We start from the raw sequence: 21,633 nt of genomic DNA, 5'->3' as shown, positions 1-21,633 counted from the left end.
TTATTCTAAGGGTTGTGCTGCCAAGTATTAGGCTGAGTGTGGCAATACTTTTGTCCGGCCCATTTTTGGAGTTTTTTGTAAAATGATAATGATTTTTTTTTCCCCATTCTCTTTTGTGTTTTTTCATTGCAAGCCAAAATGAATGAAGATATTACTACCAAAGCATTTGTAATTGCAATCATTTTCTTGGAAAAATTGATCATTATCTGACAGAATTGCAGGGGTGCCAATACTTTTGGCCAGCAGAGTATATACTGTAAATAATGTGATGTACCACGATACTTTGTATTCCAAAAGGCTATTGAATTACTAAGAATCGATATATAATTTTAAAAAGGTGTCACTGTTTGGGGAGAAATGAACCAACAGGTTGCTACCAAAATCTTCCACTTGAATAGGGTCTCTGTTAGCTCATTGGCTGCCATTGACGGCGTTTCACGTATTTTTTGACAGGGAGGATGAAATATAAGATTGGACGTCTAGCACTGTCAATCGCACTGAAACAGCATTTACAGCCAGTCTTCCTGGTTTTGGGGCTCACTTCATGTTCATTTTAGGGCATTTACAGGTCACTTCCTGTTCAGTAACCCAAAATCAACAGGAAGTGATCCGTAAATGCCCCAAAATCAACAGGAAATGACCCAGAAATGGCCCAAACTCAACAGGAAGTGACCAAAAATCAATATATTTTATAATATAGAATGATTTCCTGACCCATGTATCGATAATTGTTGTATCGCCATATCGTGAGATAATCGTTAACATGAACCCTGTTTCGCACATCGTATCGTTTTGTGAGAGGTTTACAAAACGAGGTAACCCCAGAGGTTTACACCTGTAGAAAAAGAGTCGTGTGAAGAACTGCCAAAGATGACTTCTGTTTCTCAGGTTCTTTTATTCTCTTGAGTGGACAAGAACTTACGGCACACAATTCTGGAGTAGGAAAGATGCTGGCTAGCCAGGAGAGTCTAATGAGGCATCTCGAGTCTAAATCTCCCCACCTTCAATATCATATTGTTTAGATTTGGGTAACAAACAGTGAAGAAAACCAGTGAGCAGCCTAGTTCCGCCTCCTAGATAAGACAGTGAATAGACATATCAGTCTTAACTTGGGGAGGTGAAGATCTCCCTGTACGACCTTGAACAGCACAAAGAAGTACTATGGGCAGATGTTCGCCCAATTGATAAAACACTGTTGGGAGAACAAAGAATCACTATGTGAGCATGGGAAAAGGCCATGTGGCTGGCTAGACATAAGGTTATTTAAATAAGCGGAAATATTTGGCGGAAAACACTCAGGTGACTTGAAGTTCCGCTCTGAGACCCCCAATTTGGCCAAATTTCAAAATTGTCCTATATACATGTGTGATACATAATTGGAAAGCTTAAAATTGCATTTTTCTGGGAGGGAGTAAAATTTTGATCAGGAGGGCATTAAAAAATAATTAAGCTGCAAAACCCTAACTGGAGGTGAAAGCATAATTAAAGACGCCATGGTTTTAACGAGATATTATCGCGTACTTACTTCTTTTCTATCCAAAAACTCCATGTAGCATGTATTACCGAGTGTCAAGACACAGCTGTGAATGGCCACAACCGGATTTTGGGGGGATTTTATGGGTGAAACATGGTAATATAACAAGGGTCGCGATGCAGAAATCAAGGAGTGGTCGAGATTTTCTTTTTCATATATTTATACTTTTAAATGATTTTTTTTTTTTTTTTCCATTTTTGTTTGGATCGATTATCATCTTAAATATTGGGGAAAATACGACTATCAAAAAAAAAAAAAAAAAAAAAAAACGATTAAATGATAGTTATGAGGTAGATATCCGTGACTTATTTACAGACACTATTTTTTTTCATTGTGACATAATTTGTTTAAAAGTTTAAAATATGCAAGTGAATAATCCATAATAACAAAAGTAGTTTTTTTTTTATTTTATTTTTTTAAAAGTAAATATTAGACATCAATTAATGATTCTAAGCTAAAAATGACAGACATATCGAATAATAAATATAATTACCTTCTTTTCATGGCTGGGTTGAAACAAAAGCTGTTGCGTGACGTCTGTAAACGGGGGTCTCCAGGGTAAAACAGACAAATTAAAAATAGTTTGGGGACTTAATGCACCATGAATCTGCTATAGCAGCATATAGACATATTGTTCTATCAAAGACAATAGTTCTTTTGGCTTAAAATACAGCAGTTTATTTTAAAGGGGGGCGCAAGATCAGAAACTGCTTTTTCAGCCTTGTATGTTTTCTGCCATATATCTACACATCCCAAGCGCCTATACAAGCAAATATGAATGAATAAAAATGTCAGACACTATAAATAGGCAATAACAAAGGTTTTATTAATTTATTTATTTACAAGGTTTGGCAACAAATAAGATCCTTAAAACTGTAACTAGGAGGTAAAATGAAGTGCCTTACTTTGTGGTGGTACTGTTTAGTAGAAAACACTACCTTTGTAGAGGTGAATTCCTCCAGGAGTTAAAAAAAAAATTCTCTCATAAATAACTTGTTTTTTTAGACCGTTTTCTCTTGTTTGGTTGAAGAAAAACAAGGTCCATAGCAGTCTTTATGTTCCTGTCCATGTCTTTTTCGGGCCAAAATGAGCCGCCTCATGTTCTTTAAAGGCAGTGACTTTTACAAAACTCTGTGGGTCTTGTCCTTGGTTATGTTTCTCGATAGCTGAAAAAAAACCCAAGATAAAGCACAAGAAGACTTGATACATGATGAATATAAATATAATGCAAACAATATGTTGTTTTTATACCAAAAGGTACTTCCAACACAGCTACAGTGCTTTGTGCAGGTATTTGGCCCCCTTGAACTTTTTAACCTTTTGCCACATTTCAGGCGTGAAACATGAAGATATAATTTTTTTTTTTTGCCAACAATCAACAATAATTGGGGCACAATTGTGAAGTGGAATGACATTTATTGGATATTTGATACTTTTTTAACAAATAAAAACCTGAAAAGTGGGGTGTGCAATATTATTCGGCCACCTTGCATTAATACTTTGTAGCGCCACCTTTTGTTGCAATTACAGCTACAAGTAGCTTGGAGTATATCTCTCTGTTTTGCACATCAAGAGACTGAAATTCTTGCCCATGCTTCCTTGCAAAACCGCTCAGTGAAGTTGGATGGAGAGCGTTTGTGAACAGCAGTCTTCATCTCTGCCCACAGATTCTCGATTGGATTCAGGTCGGAACTTTGACTTGGCCATTATAAACCTGGATACGTTTATTTGCGAACCATTCCTTTGCAGATTTGGCTTTGTGTTTTGGATCATTGTCCTGTTGGAAGATAATCCTCCATCCCAGTCTCAGGTCTTTTGCTGACTCCAAAAGGTTTTCTTCCAGAATGGTCCTGTATTGGGCTCCATTCATCTTCCCATTAATTTTAACCATCTTCCCTGTCCCTGCTGAAGAAAAGCAGGCCCAAACCATGAGGCTCCCACCACCATGTTTGATAGTGGGGATGGTGTGTTCAGGGTGATGAGCTGTGTTGCTTTTACACCATACATATCGTTTTGTGTTGTGGCCAGAAAGTTAGATTTTTGTTTCATCTGACCAGAGCGTCTTCTTCCACATATTTGGTGTGTCTCCCAGGTGGCTTGTGTTATCCATAAAAAGTTTATCTTTGAATGAATGACTTTCTTCTTGCTACTTTTCTATAAAGGCCAGATTTGTGCAGTGTACGACTGATTGTTGTCCCATGGACAGACTCTCCCACCTCAGCTATAGATCTCTGGAGTTCATCCAGAGTGATCATAGGCCTCTTGGCTCCTTCTCTGATCAGTCTTCTCCTTGTTCGAGGTGAAAGTCTAGAGGGATAGCCGTGTCTTGGTAGATTTCCAGTGGTCTGATGCTCCTTCCATTTCAATATGATTGCTTGCACAGTGCTCCTTGAGATGTTTAAAGCTTGGGAAATCTTTTTGTATCCAAATCCAGCTTTAAACCTCTCCACAACAGTATCTGAGACCTGCCTGGTGTGTTCCTTGGGCTTCATGATGCTCTCTGAACTTTGAACAGAACCCTGAGACCAAGGGTCCCCTGGGGGCCCCCAGGTAACAAGCAACATGGGGCCCTTCGAGCGTGTGCAAGTAAGGGGGACAGTTGGACTTGGCGCAATAGCATGTTTAATTAAAGTCTACTAACACTAGCATGCTGCAATGCTGTTAGCAAACGCTAACAAGCTAGTTAAAACAAGTCAATGCAGTTAATTGTTTTAGGACATAAAAATACTACTACTGCTACTAGTCTGCAGTGCTTCTACTGCATTAGGACATAAAACTACAGTAACATAGTACAGTCACCGCTGTCTTGCTTCGTTTTCTCCTCTTCTGCTTCTTTTTTCCTTTCTTTTTTTTTGCTTCCAGAAGGTTAACCTCTCTTCATTTTGCCAATAAAAAAAAGGCCAGATCGCTGCCCACTCTCACTCTGAGTCACGTGACACACATACAGTACATACTCGCGCAGTATAATGAAACAACTCGGCAAGGACTTTCCAGAGAGTACTTCGTGAGTCACTCTTTAAACAATCATGTGGTATTAATAGCTGATTGGACTTTTTCAAACATGTATAATCTACGTGACATGGTTAGTGCTGATTGGGATTGATAACAGAACCATTAGATAATCTGCCAAAAGATTCCATGGTATTGAAACACTCCCTACACTTGTCGCTGCGACAGTGCAGTAAAGCCGCGTGTGCTAAATCTGTTGGCCCTCTGGGGGCCCCTGCTGGCTGGGAGCCCTAGGCAATTACCTGGTTAGCCTAATGGGACACGACACCTCTGTCTAACACTATCACAGAGCAGGTGCATTTATACGGAGACTTGATCATACAGCCGGATGGATTCTATTTATTATCATCAGTCATTTAGGACAACATTGGATCATTCAGTGATCCTCACTGAACTTAAAGGGGTTGTTATTCGTAAAGGGGCTGAATAATATTGCACACCCTTTTCAGGTTTTTCTATTTGTTTAAAAAAAAAAAAAAAAAAAAAAAAAAAAGTCTAAAATATCCAATAAATTTTATTCCATTTCACGATTGTGTACCAATTGTTGTTGATTCTTGACAAAAATAAAATAAATTTGATATCTTTATGTTTAGTCTGAAATGTGGCAAAAGGTTGAAAAGTTCGCAAGTCACTGTGTGTTGAGCTGTTTTGAAATATACTTAACCTGACAATTAATTTGCTACTGTATTTATCAAAATGAGGCCTCAAAAAAGTCTCCAATATGCATACAACGATATTGTGTTCATATATTTCCAGCAGTCTATTACTGTTATTTTGTAGTGTTTCTAATAGCTGCATTACGTGTATGTATAAAGCCGTTTTTTTCTTTTGTCTGTTCAGACTTCAGCCACTTATGTTGCCATGTCAACATAATCCGTCAAGGCCTTCAGAAGCAGTAGCACTGGCCCATGTAACTTAAACTATAATAGTTAGAGCAGTGTCTTCAACCAATCACATTACTAATTCATTTTAGTTGACATCTTTAGACTTTTTTTGTCACGTTATCAGACAAAAAGTAATTCCAAACTGCTTTGCATATAGCCACTAGATGGTGTTCAAGTACCTTCCGTGGACTAAAAAACAACTCCTTTTCTTCCTGGCATTCTTTACTTAATTAAAAAAATTTCATGATAATAATCATATCAATAAATACCATCAAAATTCCATTGACTATCATTTAACATGTAAATGTGATTGTTTATGAATGTTGTGCGTGTGAATATGAATGTTTGTATATGTAATCCAATAATGAATTCAAAAGTACTATTCAGCAGGCTTGTATTATCACATAAACCAATAGAAATACAGTACAAGCCAAAAGTTTGGAATCACCTTCTCCTTCATGCCTTTTATTTATTTGAATGACTATATGCATTGTAGATTTTCACTGAACATGTGGTCTCATGAAGCTATCCAAAAAAAAAAAAAAAAAAAAAAAAAGTGAAAATAACTGAAAACGTTTTGTATTCTGTTTTCTTCAAATTAGCCACCCTTTGCTCTGATTACATTTCGCACACTCTTTGCATTCTCTCGATGAGCTTCAAAAGGTAGTCACCTGAAATTGGTGTTACCTCACAGGTATGCCTTTATCAGGGTTAATGTTACGGCTCACTCACCTTCACCTCCTCCCACTCCTCACTGACTCTGCTGTGCACACCTGTCATCAATCTCCACACCTGCCTCCACTTCACAATCAACAGCCTGTCACTACAAAAGACCGGTGTAGGCTCACTATCCTATAGACCATGGGTGTCCAAACCTGTCCTCAAGGGCCGCTGTGGGTCCTGGTTTTTGTTCCTACCAATCGAGCACAGACAGTTTAACCAATGAAGTTTGTGCTAAAACAAGCAGCACCTGACTGCAGTCAACTGATTCCACTTGTGAGACACCACATTGGTAAAAAGATGTCTTGTTTTGTAGGAATGAAATCCAGCACCCACTGCGGCCCTATGTGGAATAGTTTGGACACCACTGCTATAGACCCTACTCACCTACGTCACAAAATGGGCGTGTCGCTGTTTCCGGCCGCCATATTGTACCTCTTTTTCAGACCTATTCTCATTGTTTTCTATTAGTCGAGCAAGTTATAGAGCAATTCATGGAAGCCCCGGTGTTATCTGACGCTGTAAACTCATTGGATCCGTTGCATAAAAGGCGTTACGTGGAAAAGCTTCAGTTTATCCATTCGCCAGATCCGTATTTGATGCCTAAATCGATGTTTTTCGACCCGCTGGCTTCGCCTGACATCTGATACCCACACAAAATCAGCCTATTCTCACGAAAGTTTGAAAAACTTTAAGAGCTTGGAGGCTTATAAATGCTACGTTGCTGGTTAGGTGAAACACGTCCTCGTACACGAAAATTCGGCAGGAATCTTGTGCTCGGAAGGTGAGTTACGAAATTTTCAATTGAAAATCTTTTGTTCTTGCTAACATCCACTGTCAAGTCTAATGTATTTCATGTCATTTGTCAATGGAGCTAGGGCTTTTAATGTTTATATGGTTTAGCGATAGCACTAACTACATACATACGTGTATGTTGTCGGCGATTAGCCTAGCAATGATCTTAATTGTGGTTGTCAGCCCGAAACCCTCTAAATATATATTAAATGCATCTTACCAGATATAAAATTACTACATAATCTGTGGTAGTCGTTTGGAGCCCAGTTGTCTCGTCGAATTGCAGCAGTCAATCGCGGCCTCCTCTTCGTGTCTCTCGGAATACGGTAAAAATTCAAGTCTCTCCGTCTATCTTCTCTGTTTTTGCAACCGACCGCCACACACGACTTCACCATTTTGAGTATTAATGTTGACGAGCAGTAAAACGTGCAATAATAGGAAGAATTTACGAAGCGCTAATGCATTTCTATGGCGAGTATGCGGACATCATGGCGCGGGGGCGTGGCTGTGACGTCACGTGAGTAGGGTCTATTCCCCTCACTATCCACTCGCTCTCGCTATATGATTGGCCGAAGAGTCGAAGTGCTCTCCCGTGATTGGCCGAAGAGTCGAAATGCTCTCCCGTGAAATGCCTGTTTAAAAATGTTCCCGTTGTTACTTCTTGCGTTCGCTTAAAAGTGCTCATTTAATCGATGGATGGAAAAATCGATGGATGATACTACACACAGAGCGTATTATTAACAAATGCTAAAGTTGTATATTCATATAGCGAGAATAAGGAACGTCACTGACAAGCGCAGGCCCCCGCGAGTGGATAGTGAGGGGAATAGGATAGTGCGCCTACACCTGTCTGCACGTCATTCAACGCCAGAGCTTCACCTAACCTCACATGGTAAAGTACAGGCCACTCAATTGTCCAAACTTTGACTCATTGAAATCCTTTTTCTTCACAGCAACTCCAAGCCATCCCAGCCTTTCCAGCACTGCCAGAAAATCTACAAAGCCACAGCTTCTCACCGGTTTTTCCTCTTTTTGTGTTCAATAAACACGCCCTCGGGCTGCTTCTGTTAACTGACTTCTCACTGCTGAGCTTTTGGGTCACATCCTCCAGCCAACATAACAATAAATATGTTGAATTTGTAGCTTCCTCAATTGGGTTAGGACCATCATTTGTGTTGCACTGAATGAGGCGTGTCCAAACTTTTGGCCTGTACTGTATGTATTTTGAGTAGGGCCGGGAAATTACATATGTTCACACAATTAATCTTACAAGATTAATTGCAAAGTCATACACACAATCTAATTAATTCACAACGAGTATTTAGCACACTTAAAAAAAACAACAATGCAGCCATTTAAAGGAAATGTTAAAATAATTCTCTGTGTTAATTTGCTGGACTGTAATTTTATGTGTATATGCATATACTGTATATATATACTATGTACTGTTTTGAACAATATAACAAAGTATAATAATTGTAATTTAAGAGCATTTGACATTTCAAAGCTTTTTAAATATTATAATTTATTGCTTAAAATAAATCTATTTTCAGCCAGTTATTCCATTTATGTCCAGTAGATTTACACTAAAACAAGGGAATTTAACTTGTTTTAATAAGTTGTGTTTTTGCAGAGTATATATTTATATATAGTACACACAAACATGTACTGAGAGCCACAAAAAGTACAGTCCACTAACACATATTTTTTCATTCGTTCTCTCCCATTCCTGTTGAAAATGACAATTTTTTGTTTCTGCTTTAATTTCCAAAGCATCTAAAAGCTTTTTGAACAGTAGCCAACACTGACTTCATGCACATACATGGGTGTGACTGAAGTGGAATGTAATTGCTTATTCTGTAGATAACAGGTAGACAATCATGCCCTTCCTGTTTAATCTGATCTCATCAGTAATGGTTTTAAACCGGTTTAACTCTAGAATGCCCAGCACAGGCCGATTCGGCCTTTCCCAAGGCAAAAACTCATGCTCCAGATTCAAAATTCTCTGGTACTTCTATTAAGTCATCACCGCCCGCCACTAACTTGCCCAAATGTGTTCACTCACTTTGTGTAGTGCAGGGAGAGTTCATTCAAAGAGTTGAGTCGCTCCTCCAGAGCTATCATCCTCAGCCCCATGTAGCCAGACGCAAGCAGAAGTAGCACCAACCTACGCACACACGATAACCCTCTATAAAGCACTTATTTAACTCATTGGCTAGTGAATAATCTCCCAGTCAAAATAGATTGGACTTCCAGCGCCGTCAATTGCACTCAAACATGAGCATTAATAGACAGTCCTCTCAATTTCAATGAGTTGGACGTCTATCACTGTCAATAGCAGATAATGAGTTAATGGTAAAAAAAAAAGTCTTATAATTTATATTTATCTTAAAATCAAACTTAAGTTTTTTTGTTTTTGTTTTTTTTCTAAATAAAAGCAAAAAAAAAAAAAAAAAGGAAAAAGTAAATATTCTTATTTTAATTTCGTATTGTAAAAATAAAACAAGATGTCTGCAATTATTCTCTTTATTTATTTAAAATGATTATTCATTTTTCTTTTAATTGAGATATCAAAGGGAAATTTAAAAAAGTTACTATTGATTATAATTTTTATTATATTTTATAATTAATTGTATTATTATTATTAATTCTACAGTTGTATGAAAAAGTATCTGGACCTTTGGGAATTTCTCACATTTCTGCATAAAATCACCAGCAAATGTGATCTTTGTCAAAAACACACAGATGAAAAACCAGTGTCTGCTTTTACTAAAACCACCCAAACATTTATAGGTTTTCATATTTTAATGAGGATAGTATGCAAACAATGACAGAAGGGGGGGAAAATAAGTAAGTGAACCATCACATTTAATACCCCCCCCCCCCCAACCTAACGCTTCCTGTAGCTGCAGATCAGTCTGGCACATCGATCAGGACTTTGACATCTACAGTGGTATGAAAAAGTATCTGAACCTTGAGGAATTTCTCACAGAGTGTGTATTTTGTTCTTCTGAAACCATTCTGAAGTTGATTTACTTCTGTGTTTTGGATCACTGTCTTGTTGCAGCATCCATCCTCTTTTTAGCTTCAACTGTCTGACAGACAGCCTCAGGTTTTCCTGAAAAACATCCTGATAAACGTTTGAATTAATTCTTCCATTAATGATTGCAAGTTGTCCAGGCCCTGAGGCAGCAAAACTGCTCCAAATCATGCCTCCACCATGCTTCACAGTGGGGATGAGGTGTTGATGTTGGTGAGCTGTTCCATTTTTCCTCCACACATGATGTTGTTTGGTTTCATCAGTCCACAAAATATTTAGCTAAAACTTCTGTGGAGTGTCCAAGTGCCTTTTTGCGAACATTAAATAAGCAACAATTTTTTTTTATAGACAGCAGTGGCTTCCTCTGTGGAGTCCTCCCATGATCACCATTCTTGGCCATAGTTTACATATAGTTAATGTGTGCACAGAGATATTGGACTGTGCCAGTGATTTCTGAAAGTCTTTAGCAGACACTCTAGGGTTCTTTTTTACCTCTCTGAGTATTCTGCGCAGAACTTTTAGCATCATCTTTGGTGGACGGCCACTCCTTGGGAGAGAAGCAACAGTGCCAAACCCTCGCCATTTGTAGACAACATCCAGATTTTTAGAGATGGTTTTGTATCCTTTCCCAGCTTTATACAAATCAACAATCCTTGATCGCAGGTCTTCAGACAGCTCTTTTGACCAAGCTATGATGCTTGAAACCTCTAAATGTTTGGGTGGTTTTAGTCAAAGCAGACACTGTATTTTCATTTGTGTGATTTTGACAAACATCAGATCACCTTGATGGTGATTTTATGCAGAAATGTGAGAAATTCCGAAAGGTTCAGATACTTTTTCATACCACTGTATGAACATCAGATTTTGGGTCATGTCTGACACACTTGTATACCAAATATTAATGTTGTGGTCTACATGAGCCAAAATGTGATGTGAACATATCTGGACGACTTTATGAGGTTTTTTAAATGACCAAAACTCATATTCAAAGTCAATAACCAGCTGGGAAAAAATGGCCAAGGTGGAAATAGTTATAAACCTGCAAGGGAGAAATTAATAACATCTTTCTCACATATTTTTATCACATATATTCTCGTCATATTTAGCTTCTTCATAGCCCAAGAAATTCACAAATGCCCTTGTTAATAATAGTACAGTTGAAGGCTCAATAATGCATACTTACAACATGAAGTAGACATAGAAGACTGTACTAAAATTAACTCTTTGTCTGAGGAAGAAAAACCATGTGACGTCCTCCATTATCCTCCAAAGCAGCGACGAGGCTGAGGGACACAAATTCATTTGCACTGCATAAATATTCCCTCTACGCCTGATGGGTTGTTGGAAAAAAAAAAAAAACAATTTAAAAGCCTTACACACACTGTGGTCCATCTCTTCTCTTGTAGATATGTCTTGTGTGGGACCTGCTAATAAAAATGTTAGAATGAAGAGCTTTTTATATCTATTTTTAGAGGCTTTAACGTACCACGATGAGGCTACGCACAATAAACAGAGGTAAATAAATGCGTTTATCACATGAGAAGATATCAAATTCCGTTATAATATTTATTAGTTTACTTTCACATTTTTATCAAACAAATGTATGATGCAAAACTAGAGTCAAGACCAAAATACTTTCTGCCTTACCATCAATTGATGTTGTCATGTTGGGATTCACCTCACTGCAGTTCTGTCTGCTTATCACGTTATCCACCCTATCGTCAACATTGCAATGACTGCACACCTTTGGATTGAATATGTGGATAATTAGTACAAGAGTTGAATGTCACTGCAATGAGAAGAGGCACTAGTCATCACGATCAAAGTAATTTTACCCGACAAACAAGTACTAGGAGAACATGCTATGTCATGCACTATTATCCTTGTTTGCCTAAAAAAAAATAAACAGAATGCTGATTTAAGACCATTTTTGGTGGCTAAGTTTGACTTTAAATGATGGGATTTAAGAACAAATGAAGTATCATTGTTTTAGTTGACCCACCAAATTGGAGTCAGCTTCATTCTCTGCCGAAGAGTTGCGAGGGCTGCTTTTCGCACTGCTTTCCTGTGTTTGTGACAGAAGCAGCATTGACTCTTCTCATCTATTGCCACTAACGGGTGTTTTTAATACAACTATTACTTAATACCAACACATACTAGGCACACATATTCGGCAGACTTGCCTGTGCCTGTGAGCTGACAGATTGGAGGAGTTTGTAGCACATCTCTCGGTTCCTCAATGAAACAAAAAAGTACTGCGGAAAAAATAGGTAAGAGTTAGATGATTAAGCAGCAATGACAACATTGTTTTTCCAGTTTCCATTACAGCATTTTGTCGATAAATTCGTACTTCCTTGAAAGAAACAATGAGAATCAAGTGTAGACACATACAAAGTCTTTTGAATATTGTATAGGTTTGTAATATGAAACAGAAGAGGTGATTATTGTTATTTTATTAAGATTTGGGGGTCACGGGGTCAAGGGTGACAGAGGTCAGACAAGGATTTTCAAGATAACATGTTTCCTCATTATAGTAAGTCCCACTCATCCAAATACTGAGACGCAGTGGTACCTCTACTTATGAAATTAATTGGTTTTGGAAGTAGTTTCTTAAACTCAAAATTCTGTAAATGGAGACAGATTTTCCACATAAATGGCGTAATATGCCCCACCACAATTCAGACATAAAAAGCATAAAAATGCATCAAAACATGTAACAGATACATGTTACAATTAGATTATTGCACAATAAACATCAAATGAGAGTTGTGCATAATGTAAAACCAAAGAATATAATAAAGAATATAAGTTCATACACTCAAGTAAAGTTGTCAGAACACCTCATGGCTCAAGGTGCGAATGAAGAGGACGCTGGGATACACACATACACATACAGTAGATGTCCCACTTAACCAATTGGATGCCAGAAAGATGCTTTGCAATTGCCAATGGCAGAGCAGCTATTAGTATGTTACGCACAGTACACTCTGCGAGCTGCGAGAAGCAGCCCATGCTGTATTTTTGCCTTTCATATCCAGAAATTTCTTTCGTAAAAAGAGGCAATATTTTCCCCGTTAAGGCATGTCGTAACCATAGGCGGAGTTTGAATTTTGGGGCGGGGGGGGGGCACACAACATGTTGATGACCACGAAACGCTGTGTCAACAATAAAATTAACTTACAAGAATATTTAAATAAATAATCAATTTAAAATGAGTGTATTTGTTTCCCATCATTGTTGAGTGGAATTCTAAATCAGGCTGCAGGTCAGGACAGCTATACTTTACGCCAAGATCCTCATCCATTGAATATGGTATGCCTGCCGGTGTCGTGCCAATGTATTTACCCCCGTCAAAAATTGTATCCCCTGGGCGAAGCCACTGCGCTGTACTGATTTGCTTGATTTCCGTGTTTTGGTGATGTAGTTACAGTGGGGCAAATAAGTATTTAGTCAAACACTAATTGTGCAAGTTCTCCCACTTGAAAATATTAGAGAGGCCTGTAATTGTCAACATGGGTAAACCTCAACCATGAGAGACAATGTGGGGAAAAAAAACAGAAAATCACATTGTATGATTTTTAAAGAATCTCTTTGCAAATCATGGTGGAAAATAAGTATTTGGTCAATACCAAAAGTTCATCTCAATACTTTGTTATGTACCCTTTGTTGGCAATAACGGAGGCCAAACGTTTTCTGTAACTCTTCACAAGCTTTTCACACAATGTTGCTGGTATTTTGGCCCATTCCTCCATGCAGATCTCCTCTAGAGCAGTGATGTTTTTGGGCTGTTGTTGGACAACACGGACTTTCAACTCCCTCCACAGATTATCTATGGAGTTGAGATCTGGAGACTGGCTAGGCCACTCCAGGACCTTGAAATGCTTCTTACGAAGCCACTCCTTTGTTGCCCTGGCTGTGTGTTTGGGATCATTATCATGCTGAAAGACCCAGCCACGTCTTATCTTCAATGCCCTTGCTGATGGAAGGAGATTTTCACTCAAAATCTCTCGATACATGACCCCATTCATTCTTTCCTTTACACTGATCAGTCGTCCTGGTCCCTTCGCAGAAAAACAGCCCCAAAGCATGATGTTTCCACCCCCATGTTTCACAGTGGGTATGGTGTTCCTCGGATGCAATTCAGTATTCTTTCTCCTCCAAACACGAGAACCTGTGTTTCTACCAAAAAGTTCTACTTTGGTTTCATCTGACCATAACACATTCTCCCAGTCCTCTTGTGGATCATCCAAATGCTCTCTAGTGAACTGCAGACAGGCTTGGACGTGTATGTACTTTCTTCAGCAGGGGGATACGTCTGGCAGTGCAGGATTTGGGTCCCTGGCAGCGCATTGTGTTACTGATAGTAGCCTTTGTTACTGTGGTCCCGGCTTTGTGTCGGTCATTCACTGGGTCCCCCCGTGTGGTTCTGGGATTTTTGCTCACCATTCTTATCATTTTGATGCCACGGGGTGAGATCTTGCATGGAGCCCCAGATCGAGGGAGATTATCAGTGGTCTTGTATGTCTTCCATTTTCTAATAATTGCTCCCACAGTTGATTTCTTTACACCAAGCGTTTTACCTATTGCAGATTCAGTCCTCCCAGCCTGGTGCAGGTCTACAATTTTGTCTCTGGTGTCCTTCGACAGCTGAGATTGTGGATAGGTGTCTTTTATACCTATAATGAGTTAAAACAGGTGCCAATAATACAGGTAAAGAGTGGAGCCTCGTTAGACCTCGTTAGAAGAAGTTAGACCACTTTGACAGCCAGAAATCTTGCTTGTTTGTAGGTGACCAAATACTTATTTTCCACTCTAATTTGGAAATAAATTCCTTAAAAATCAAACAATGTGATTTTTCTGTTTTTTTTTTTTTTCCACATTCCACATGGTTGAGGTTTACCCATGTTGACAATTACAGGCCCCTCTAATATTTTCAAGTAGGAGAACTTGCACATTTGGTGGTTGACTAAATACTTATTTGCCCCACTGTATCTACGAGGTTTTAAAACATGGCCCATCCAGCAAAAAAAACAAAAAAAAACTTTTTTTTCTGTTGTATAACGTAACATACGTACTGAACGTAAAAAAAAAGCTATGTTTTACTGTTTTACTCGTAGATTGATCTATAAATGTTATTACTGTAATTCCTGAATGGAGTTTCTCCAATTTAATGAACGTTGATCTCCAAAATATATAACTGTGGTTGTTTTCTGGTTACAATTATTTGTTTAAGTCGACACAACTAATAGCTAATGTGTGTGTGTGTGTGTGTGTGTGTGTGTGTATGTGTGTGTGTGTGTGTGTGTGTGCGCTCCCGCGGCCAGGGGATACAATTTTTGATGGGGGTAACTATATTGGCAAGACACCGGTTATGACTCTGTTGTACAATTAGTCTTTAGTGGGGCAATTTGAAACTCTGCTCACTGTTTTGACTGTGGTCTCTGGCGTTTCATTGTCCACATTTTCAATCCTTGGTTCTTGCTCAGTAGTTTTTGTCACTTTTAAAAGCTTAGGAATGAAAAAATTCTATATATCTGTCTTGCCTCTTCGGTCCTCGTGTGGTTTTGGCTAAGCAAAGCAAATGACCGTCTAAGGCACAGGTGTCAAACCGATTCCAGAAAGGGCCAAGTGGGTGCTGGATTTTGTTCCAACCGATTCCGTGAAGAGAGTTTAACCAATGAACTTCCTGCTGAAACAAGCAGCACCTGACAAAGTTAAACTGATTACACATGTAAATGATCTGATTGGTGAAAAGGTGTCCTCTTCATTGGTTGGAAAACAAACCAGCACCCACTCGGCCCTTTCTGGAATCGGTTTGACACCTGTGGTCTAAGGTGTTTGTCACCTGATCTGTTCGAAAAATAATTTTGACTCATTATAAAAATATGTTGTTTTATTGCTTTACAACTTTTATAGACAATATTTTACCGGAAAACTCTTAATTTTAAAATCATATATAGGAAAGTCAATAACATGCAATTACATTTTTCGGCCACCGGGGCGGAGTGGCCCCCACTTAAACTCCGTGTATGGTCGTAACCTGAAAATTCCATATACAGAGACATTCTTAAGTAGAGGTACCACTGCACTTTGATTTTTTCTGCTTAGGCAGAGGTCTGCTCTCTTTGAATGCTCCTCGAGTTTCTGATATAATAATAAGCAAAAGCATTGTCTGACCTTCTCGTCAAAAGCAGTTTGTATGGACAGCATGGACAAAGCTGTACTGTGTTTCTTCACTTCTTGGATGCTGGATGTAGGGATCACTACCTGCAACATTCACAACCCGTATTAGGAAATACTTTACTGTATGCTTGGGTTAACAATTTTTATCGGCCTTGATTGCTGACCTTGGTCTCTTTTAGCAGCACCGATGAGAAGAAGCACACGTAATTTTCAGTAATGAATAGCTTTCCATGATAAAGCACTTCCTTCTGCAGTGCGCAAATGAAAGCTACAGGACGGAAAAGCACACAAATTGGACAAAAACACTGGAACATTATGTGTTGTTTGAACATGTATGCTGCATTTAAATATAACATAACAACATACAGTATACAATAAATACATACGTATATAGATACATACTGCATTTAAATATAACATAACAACATACAGTATACAATAAATACATACGTAAATAGATACATACACAATAATGAAACAATAACATAGTAATGTACTTTAAATAATTGTTTAAAACCTGGGATTTAATAAGCCCAGGCTTCTCCCGTCAGCCCTTGACTTTTCTTCGGTTTTCTTCGGGGTAATCTTATCACAATGCTATATTGTAACTGTCAATAATACCGATGATGATGATAAGAAACAATAAAACAACAAACAAACTTTTTTTAAGATTAAATGTGTTATTATTATGCAGTTATTGTTCTAATTGCATTGCACTGGACTTACTGTAAAGGTTTATTGCAACTTAGCTGAACTTAAAAAAATATATACGACGCTTGAAAAGTTAAAACAAAATAGTGCACACGTACAGTTAAAAATATACCGTGCTCGAGACAATGTTTCACTAGAATCATTGCAATTTAAAAATGGGGAAAAAATCATTCAGAAAAATGCTATTGCTCCCAAAAACCAGGGTCACACAGACTACTAGGTGGTGCTTGAGCACTAACACTGAAAAAAATAACTGGTGGATTTACTTTATAAAATCATTGTAACAATTTGCACTTCTATTAAGTAAATGTTACTGATTGTGAACTGAACTTAATATTGCAAGCAGTAAAATTTATTTAATAAAAGTACCGTACGTGCGAATTGTTACAATGCTTTTATCAGGTTAAGCCACCAGTTATTTTTTTCAGTATACTCTTTTGTCCTGGGACCCCACCTCCCTCCAAAAAGTGCTTTTAATATATCTATTTTTATATTATTAAGACAGTGGGTTATAGGTGAACTAATTCTATACCAATACAGGGGAAAAGTATTTTATTTTGTAAATTAAAAATTTGAACTTGGGTGTGTAGACTTTTCAACTCCACTGCAGCTTCCCATTGGGTTGATTTGTTGATAAAGTGCTTGTATAATTGTGTTAAAGGGTATGTGAGACATCAATAGAACCGTTATGTGCCAAGATAACAAATATTGATAAAGTTAACAAAAAAATCAATCACATTAATGAGCAATTATCGAAAATAGATCGAAAATGACGAACATTTCCGAAAGTGTTCCGGAAACAGCCGAATGGGGCGGAGACGTCACGACAAGTGATTGACAGTCGAGGCGGAGCCAGGTGCCGTTGTTTTTTAACGACGAGAGAGTAGCGTTGGGGTTTGTTTGACCAAAACATCACAAAAATGGTTCAAAACTGCTGTGCTATGTGGTGTACAAATAGTTATTTATCGGAATATAGTATCCATGAGTTCCTGAACGCGAAAAAAAAAGCTGGACTACACAGACAATGGGTAAAGTTCGTCCGTGCAAAGAGGGCTAATTTTCTAGACACAGCCTCCGGCACGCTTTTCTGTGGTGCGCATTTTCCACCTGAAAGCTTCTCGAACTATGGACAAGTGAAAAGAAGTAAAGTAAAAGATTGCTGCTCAAAGGAGATGCGGTGCCGACCATACAGGCGCAGTAACCTAAATGTCCCGAGATATCAAGAAAGAGGACGGTGACTGGTAAAGGAGGCTAAAGCTAAGCAAAGGAGGGGAGCAGCCAAGCTCGAAATGGCCAGAGTGAGTACTCTTTTATAATAAAAAAATGTCACGCATTGGATACAGGACTGGACACATGTATAAATTATCGTTCGTAAAATATATAGAACAAATCCTCTGATCCCATTCATATTTGTGTCTGTTGGCAGAGCGAAACGCTATGATAGCGCAATAAGTGATAATTATTCTATGCATTCCTTTATTTTGCAGTCACGGTGTATCAGCTTCACAAAAAGAAATGCAAAACAAATCATTGGTGTTTCCCACACGATTTGCTGCCGATGTTTCATCAGTGTCATTTCTCCCCTCAATGACCGTTTCATTACGCTGCATTGGCGTTCGTTTGGGCTCAAATTGGTAACCTAAAACACCGATTAAAGCTTCGTAACTCTCCTCGTCACCATTAGATGAACATTCGTTACGTCCTTCTACGTCGGATTCGTCGCTGAAACTAGAAAACATCGACGCCATTCAGTATTAAAGCACTGAGCCTTTTTCTTGCTGAAGAAACACCCCTCACTGTCAATTCTGAGTTCTCTTTTATTGACAACGAGGGGTGTTTCTTCATGAGGGAACCTGGAATATGTGCAGGACGAACACAATGCATCAGCATAAACAGCTCAAAACACCCCTAATTCTCCCCTCACTAGAAGGAATTATATTGATGCAGACAGGCGCTGCCCCCCTAGTGGCCGGTGGCACTCTCTTCACTTGTCGTGACGTCACGCACACAATCTGCCAGATCTCGGGCGCCGGTCGTTTTAGCTTGACAATCGAGCCAAATTTCTTTCATTTTCTTGTGTGTAATTACACGAAGTGGCATGATATGAATACAAAAGGCATGCGTTTATGGATAAATGATGGAATATTAAAATTTTCCCAGGGCACTACATACCCTTTAAGTGGTTTAAATACATAGCTTCAATACAATAAACATTTATTCTTTCCTCAGTTGTATAAATAATTATTATTAGTTATGAAAAACGAATGTCCCTTTTTGGGGCTCCAACATATGCCCCCAAATTCCTAGCTCTTAATGTGCTCAACCTGTACTTACTATGTGTCAGATTCTCTCCTTCAGGGATCTCTGGAAACAATTTGTGGAAAGTTTTATTGTGTTTCTGGAAACTCTGTAATGGAAAAAAAAAAGTTGAATTTGCATTTCAAACTTGCAGTGGTCTATTTTGAAAAATAGTATTTTATTATATAATAAACATGGCAACTTCTACAGTATGTTTTTTTTTTGTAACATGGGAACTTGTATGGGTTATTTTTTGTTGTTGTTTAAGGGCCTGTAAAATGGAAGTCCATAAATTATTTAACTGAGCCAAAGAAAGTAGTGTTGTTCACAAGACTGCCAAATTTGAATGAACAAAAACATTGCTAAGGGGCTCCAAAACGAGGACCAATAAGGTCACAGACGCTGTAGGCATGTTTGCTTATTGTGTTAATGTGCCAACTGCCAATCAACTGTCTTCAGTTGGTAATAATGGCGTTAGAGTATAATGGCGTTTCGAACAGCGTTATTTTTTTCCAGTCGTGAGTTCATCTAATTAATTACTTTTCCCATCTTTGCAACGCCGTTACCATTACTGAGGATGTGAAGGGGCGCGTTAATACAATTTGGTTGAATAAAGCATGAGTTGTCTGATTTTGGGCTGGTGATGCTGTTGCATACACGATGATTGGCTTGGTGGGCGGATCATGCTCTGCTTCACTGCACGCTCTGGCAAGCATGACAAGAAAGCGATACTGTTACTCATAATGCGATTTTAATCTCATAATATTGTGTAAAATTGCATAACATTATAATTTGAATCCCGTAATATGTAAAATTATATAACATTACAATTTTTTCCTTCGTAATATTACGTAACATTTCAGCTATTTTCTCGTATTTTTATGTATTATTACGTAGTATTACGACTTTAATCTTGCAATATTCCAATTTCCCCCTTAATATTACGACTTAAACCTCATAATAATACGTAAAATTATTAGTGCTGTCAAACACTTAAAATTTTTAATCACAGGTAAGTACAGTTTTTTGGTTAACTTGTAGTTAACTTTTTCGTTAATTTTTTTTTCATCCCATAATTTTATGAAATTTTATACTAGTGCCATGAAGCGATAAAAATGGAATCGCAAGCAATCCATAGTTATTACCCTATATAATTTAAATTTAAGCTTCATTAGAAACAATAGTTGGACAACTTCAGACTTGTAAAGATGAATTAAGCATCTTTTTTTTTTTTTTTTTTCAAATACCATAACTAAAAATAAAAGGGCGGCACGGAGGAAGAGTAGTTAGCATATTCGTTCACAGTTCTCAGATCAGGAGTTCAAGCTTGGGTCCTACGTGGAGTTTCCATTTTATTTTTTGGTACAATTTATAACACTTGTGTTTTATTTCATATATCTTCATTTTATTATACTTTACATTTTTATATATCTACATGTATACTTTGATGAAATATATCATTTTATATTATTGCTTTCATATTATTCATGAAATAAAATTACGAAAAAAAATTCAATAATGAGATAATATAATTGAATTCACCGAAACACTTGTTTTGCAATGTATTAATAAGTTCATCTGTTCATTATAGAGGGATTTGCGCCATTCAATCCACCTCAGAGTGCCATATTTTGGGTTAAAACGACAAATTTACGTTTTGCCTGAAGAAGTGGATTTCACCCCGATTAAAAATGTAATATTCTATTATTTTTTATTCTCGTACCAACGCACTATACTGTTTCAACATTATGCTTTTCACATTTTTTGCTGTCAGTATGTTACCGTGAATTCCAGTTGTTTTGTTTTTACAACATAGATCGTTTAGGTGTGCCTATTAAAGTGCCACATGAGTTTGTATTAAAACCAGTTTGGATAAAGCGTGTTGAGAGAGCTGCCAAAATATGACCAAAACAAAGAGGAAGTACGTTCTTGCTGACGAGCCCATCTGGGCGATCAGTGCTCTCCTCAGCTGCGATTTTCTCTCTGAGGACACAGAGATGCCAAGACAGAGTCAGACAGTATGATAAGAATAGACATAATCCTCATAGTACTTAAATCAGTGGCATGCACAGACAATTTGGGGGGGCAGGTGCTCAGAGGGGGAAAAAAGGGCACCTTTTGACTTGTTCGAACAATGTGAATTGATAAAAGAAAGAAAAACATTGCAGATGTATCACATAATTAGAATTTATACATTCAAATAAATACAAACCTCTTTCAAACTAGCAAGGATCAATAAAACATTGTAACAATCGAAATAAAATACAAACAGTGCAAATGAGAATTATTCTGGGTTTAAAGGGAGCCTCGGACTTAAAGACTTACGTATAGGCTCTAATCAGCCACAATTGTTCTCTTTTATTAAAATGTTATTGGAAACACATAAAATATTGGCATTGATTTAAAAATCTATAATATTTAGTACATGTTTTGACCTACGGAGGGTGCCATGTTTTATG

General features: G+C 37.9%; 1 protein-coding gene across 2 annotated transcripts in view; it reads right to left on the bottom strand.

Annotated features, from left to right (window-relative positions):
• Positions 1-1,937: 1,937 nt before the first annotated feature.
• LOC130930352 (GRAM domain-containing protein 2B-like) overlaps positions 1,938-21,633 on the bottom strand; it is a 27,343-nt gene continuing 7,647 nt past the window's right edge. The window contains exons 3-13 of one of the 2 annotated variants that reach the window (XM_057858251.1): positions 21,100-21,157; positions 19,211-19,283; positions 16,330-16,433; positions 16,160-16,249; positions 12,166-12,237; positions 11,985-12,047; positions 11,630-11,726; positions 11,359-11,406; positions 11,166-11,265; positions 9,008-9,109; positions 1,938-2,700 (exon numbers count right to left, since the gene is read on the bottom strand). In XM_057858251.1, the coding sequence (XP_057714234.1) occupies positions 2,685-2,700; positions 9,008-9,109; positions 11,166-11,265; positions 11,359-11,406; positions 11,630-11,726; positions 11,985-12,047; positions 12,166-12,237; positions 16,160-16,249; positions 16,330-16,433; positions 19,211-19,283; positions 21,100-21,157 (823 nt within the window). In that variant the 3' untranslated portion in view covers positions 1,938-2,684. Of the gene's footprint in view, positions 2,701-9,007; positions 9,110-11,165; positions 11,266-11,358; positions 11,410-11,629; positions 11,727-11,984; positions 12,048-12,165; positions 12,238-16,159; positions 16,250-16,329; positions 16,434-19,210; positions 19,284-21,099; positions 21,158-21,633 lie in introns of both variants that reach the window. The other variant, XM_057858250.1, reaches the window with a different exon arrangement.

The sequence above is a fragment of the Corythoichthys intestinalis genome, chromosome 14 (genome assembly GCF_030265065.1).
Source record: "Corythoichthys intestinalis isolate RoL2023-P3 chromosome 14, ASM3026506v1, whole genome shotgun sequence".
Classification (NCBI taxonomy): domain Eukaryota; kingdom Metazoa; phylum Chordata; class Actinopteri; order Syngnathiformes; family Syngnathidae; genus Corythoichthys; species Corythoichthys intestinalis.
Note: the sequence above shows the minus strand (reverse complement) of the source record. Positions and strands in the feature narration are given on the sequence as shown.